Source organism: Morus notabilis, unplaced genomic scaffold (genome assembly GCF_000414095.1).
Source record: "Morus notabilis unplaced genomic scaffold, ASM41409v2 Scaffold336, whole genome shotgun sequence".
In the NCBI taxonomy this organism is placed as follows: Eukaryota; Viridiplantae; Streptophyta; class Magnoliopsida; order Rosales; family Moraceae; genus Morus; species Morus notabilis.
Window position 1 is genome coordinate 577,075 of NW_010367552.1, and position 4,823 is coordinate 581,897.

Below are 4,823 nucleotides of genomic sequence, written 5' to 3' on the forward strand. Positions count from 1 at the left end.
ACCTCCATTATTATAAAACTAACACAAACCAAACAACATAAACCAACACCAACAAGGCGGAAGTATCAACGCCTTTATTACAAAACAAGAAAAGCAAGGAAAAAAACAAATAGCCATAGCCAATAGGGAGGACTCAACGACAACAAGCTTACCATCGCGCCACGGGTTAGGCAATCAAATATGAGAAGAGCCGCCACGAAAGAAGCATAACTGCCGACCACAAAACTAGATACAAAGTTTCCTAAACGAAGCATTGTACCATCGGGATCAACCTCCATGCCACAGGCCCACCAGAAACATCCTGCTTCTCACATTGTCGAAAACTCTAAAGCTTCCATCTTTGGTTGGTAGCGAACGCTCCACACATCACGCCTCCTAGATCCGTCCACCACGACCGCTACCACACCGCACCCATCAGCCGCAAGAACTACTCACGAGACCCAGGCTACCATCTCAAGGGGTTGAGAGTCCAAAACCATCTAGAGGAGGCATCCAAACTCCGACTCTAAGAAGAAAATCAAAGAGAGAAACCCTAGCCGCTTCTATGAAAGAGAGAGGAAGAGAAGAAAAGTTTTTAGTTTTAATTTTCCTAACACATTTTTTAGTTTAATTACTTTTTTATTAAATAAGAGCCCCTTTTCACACTGGATAATTTTTATTACTTACTATTACTTATTACCTGGGGACAAAAATGAAAATATAAAAAGATTATGTTGCCTTTCATAATACATCACAAAAAGTTGGCCAATTCTGTAAAATCGAATTTTGAGGATGTCCTCGCAAAACCCTAGACTTTGTCTGTCATATAAAATCGAAGCGAAGACAATCACAACAAAAGCCTCACTATCTTCTTCCACAGAGTCTCTGCAGGCGACGACAGTGAAAGTCTCCTAAAAACCCTAGTTTCTCAATCTCGTCGTTTCGTCAACATGGTAAGCCAATCGAACAACTTTATTTTCTTCTCCTCCATAGATTTTCTCACTCACCGATCTGTATCTGCTTACTCCGTTTAGCTTGAAAATACATGTTTATGTGGATAAAAACCTAGGATTATAGTTTGATTTCTTTCTTCGCAGATTTAGAATGCTGTTTTTCATTTTTTTTTCCTGAAGAAAGATTTTAGATTTTAGTTTTGGGATAAAGTAATTGCATTTCGGGGGCATTTACATTTTAAGCTGAGTTTATTTTATGGTGTTAGCTTTTGTAGATTTTTGTAAGAATTTTTAGATTTTGATTTTCTTGTATAACTTTGAGATACTTTTTCTTCCAATTTCGGATAGATTTTAGATAGTGTTACATTCGGAATATAGGTAGAATAATGCATAAAGTAGTTCTTTTAAGTAAAAATGGGGGAAGAAAGTATTGTCTAGCTAATTATGAAATTACAGATATTCAAGTTTTTCCTTTTCCTGCTTTTGAATTCCTTTGAAGCATGATTTTATGGGCTTATGATGCCTATATACTTGGAACTAGGCCTTTTGCCCGTGTAATGGAAAGTTTGAAATCAATTCGGGTATAGAAGTAGTTGTTGTGAGACCTGCATTTCTCTTCACAAAACCCTGCAATTATTAAAAAATGGCTTATTAAAAATTTGCATATTGGAAATTTCTTTTAGAAGATGTAGTAGGATGACACGGTAAATGCATTCATGCGTTACTTTTAGAACATCTTTGGAGGTTTCCTTTTTATTTGATCCAAGTTTTATGGACGGTTAACAAGATTAACAACATATGTTATGATACTGTGGAAATGGTAAATTTTACTGATAATGCACTCTTCGAGACAGTGCCAATCTCCTTAACAAACAATTCTTCTCTCAGCGTACCCTCCCCAAATACAAGTGTTTCCCTTATATCCTCTCCCTTCCCAGTAGCAAACGAAAATAAAATGAAATAGAAGAACGAAAAATAACAGGATAGCAATTCGGGTGTCCCGCAATTCTCGCGATGCCTCAGCATCCTCCATTGAGCTCAAAACCGTTAAGCCACTTTGGCCTTCGACGTTCTCTGTCCTCACGCGCCTGAACTGTCTCCCTCGCTGGAACCTTCTCAGCCTCAGAGCTTCTTTGTTCAGCTCCTCTTCAAAACGCAACCGTGCCCTTGTCGTTTCAGCCTGTGAACTTGGGCCTTGGGTCTTGACTTCTTCATCCCGATGGACTCCCTTGTTGGCCTCATCTTGGGCTTCCGTCTCAGCCCTCCCCTTCATCATCTCTTGGATTCGGTTGGCATTGAGAACCAACCCGGACCAGCTATCATGTTATCTTTGACACTGCTTTGACATGTACATTTGTTCTTTCACCATTACATCTTTGACTACTAATAATTTGTTATCCAAAGATCATAGTAATTTTGTTCGACTTCCTAGTTTTTGTCTTAAATGGTGTGATATTCTTTTACAGGCGTCTAAGAGGAAGAACAGGGAGCCAAAAGAAGAAAATGTTACGCTTGGACCTGCTGTCAGAGAAGGAGAGCACGTCTTTGGTGTTGCACACATTTTTGCATCATTCAATGACACCTTCATTGTAAGTCTAGTTTTTTTGTTGTGTGATTATTATGTATAATTTTCTAGTTCTTTCTTTAAATATATCTATGTATGTGTAATTATCTGGTGCTAATACTCATTTGTTTCTTGAATGCAGCATGTTACTGATCTGTCTGGAAGAGAAACCCTTGTTCGCATCACTGGTAGGGAAAATATTTCTTATTGGGGAGCATTATATGCACTGAACCTTAGATTGGTGTTGAATCTGTTTTATTGGTTGTTTAAGTTTACGTAATTTACTTCCTTGTAATTTATGTTCAAAGTTGGCAGCATAATGTGTAACCTATTATCTACACTTTGACGTATTAAGATGTTAAGAGTGCTGTAAATAGTTTATTATCACTAGCAGGATGTCTTTTCACAATTAATGTTTTGAGACATCTGTTTCAATATAAAAGTTTTACAATTTGATATATGCTTAAATGTTTATGTCCCTCCCAATACAGGTGGTATGAAGGTGAAAGCTGATAGAGATGAGTCTTCTCCATATGCTGCTATGCTTGCAGCACAGGATGTTGCACAGAGATGCAAGGTTGAGGGCCGCTCATCAGTCTCATCAATTTTCTAGCTTGTCATGTTTTATTTATTTCTGTAATTTTAATCAAAGTTTTTTTTTTTTTTTTTTTTTTTTTTTGGGGTAATCAAGTAAACATATTTTTGGGAGTTGGACTAGTGATTTTACATTATTCAGTTGCATTGGATTGAGCGTGTTCTTCTTATAATACTGGCTAAGCTCTAAGTTTGTTTATGCAGGAGCTGGGCATTACTGCTCTTCATATTAAGCTCCGTGCTACTGGAGGGAACAAAACAAAAACCCCTGGTCCCGGTGCTCAGTCTGCCCTCCGAGCTCTTGCTCGTTCTGGAATGAGAATTGGTCGTATTGGTAAGGCGCTGTTTTGTCGATTTCTATTTTTTTTTAAGTTGCGATAGCTGTCTGTTTGGAAGGGGGAGAACAGTATGTTATGAATGCTAAGTAACTTTTGATTGCTGCTGTCTTCTTTTTACCATCTTTTCTAACTACCTTAGCCCCACCCTGGCACAGAGCCACTACACAATGACCAGTGGCTCCGGCCTCCACTGAAAAGTTGGAAACGTATTTTACTTATATAGCTTGTTAATGATATGCCCCTCCTAAATTTTGCTGTTTGTGCCCCTCCTAAATTTTGCTGTTTGTGCCCCTCATAAATTTCTTTTTGTGCCCCCCGTCCTCATTTACGCCCGTTTGTTTCTCGAGTACAAAAGGCTATATATATGGTCAAATAAACTCTGATCTTTATCCTCTTCCCTCCCTTTCTTTCATCCTCTCTTTTGGCAAATGATACGTAATGCAGGATGTTACAATTGAGACTTTAAGAATACCTGTTTTTTCCTTTGACGCTTTAAGGCCTCGTTCATTTTATCGCTTTGAGTTTTCAATTCTATTTTTACTACAGTTAAAAGCTCCATAAAAAGTCACATCTAACTCTTTTTGCTACAGTTAAAAGCTCACACATAAATCATATCTTAGTTCGAATTAAAAATTCAAATAATGAGGCCTAAATATTTGTAATGATGTTTGAAAAGTTTTTGATCCGTGTCCTGTTATGTTTCAGAGGACGTTACACCAATTCCTACTGATAGCACCCGCAGAAAGGGTGGTAGAAGAGGTAGAAGGTTGTAAGCCTGTTTTTTTCTTCCGAGGGAGTTATGCCGTGGCAATTGTTGCGCATTCACTTTGCAGTGGGATGAGAGACTTTGCTAAAGTTAGGTTGATGTTATTTCCAATTTTGAGCTGATATGTAGTTTCTCTCGACTGAGACTTTGTCAAAGATTTATTTGAAGTTGTAGAAAGAGTTTGTGGGATTTTGAGATATTCGGGATTCTTCTATCTATTCGTATCAAAGTTGCATCGGCAGTCGTATGCTTTTTGAACGAATTTCTTGCCCGTCGGTTCTTATCTCTACACTTGGCCTCAAGTTGCTAGTGATAGGAGACCAAGTATATGAAATCAATGCACTATTTTTGACTTGTTTGATCTCTAATTTTAGAGGATATCTTGAAAAGGAAAGCTTTTCTGGTGCGGTATACTTGCATGTTTTACACGACTGCGTAGTGCACATGTTTTTCCCCTTTTAAAGGAAACACACGTGTCAAAGGGCATAATTTACGAAATCTCGAAGTCAAAAAAGTTTTCTAATCAATAATCGTAGTAAACTGGGAACTTTATGGCGTCCACAGAACATTTTCATTTGGTCGAAAATATGATAAATTGTGAATTTTATTTTAAAATTTATAAATTTTAA

The 4,823-nt window shown here is 37.7% G+C and overlaps 1 protein-coding gene across 1 annotated transcript; it reads left to right on the forward strand.

The window, feature by feature from the left end:
* The first annotated feature begins 838 nt into the window (after positions 1–838).
* LOC21404535 (40S ribosomal protein S14-3) lies at positions 839–4,548 on the forward strand. Its single transcript, XM_024175181.1, has 6 exons — positions 839–932; positions 2,399–2,521; positions 2,639–2,684; positions 2,988–3,073; positions 3,295–3,424; positions 4,134–4,548. The coding sequence occupies exons 1-6, from the start codon at positions 930–932 to the stop codon at positions 4,199–4,201; spliced, it is 456 nt and encodes a 151-aa protein (XP_024030949.1). The 5' UTR covers positions 839–929; the 3' UTR covers positions 4,202–4,548.
* Positions 4,549–4,823: the final 275 nt, after the last annotated feature.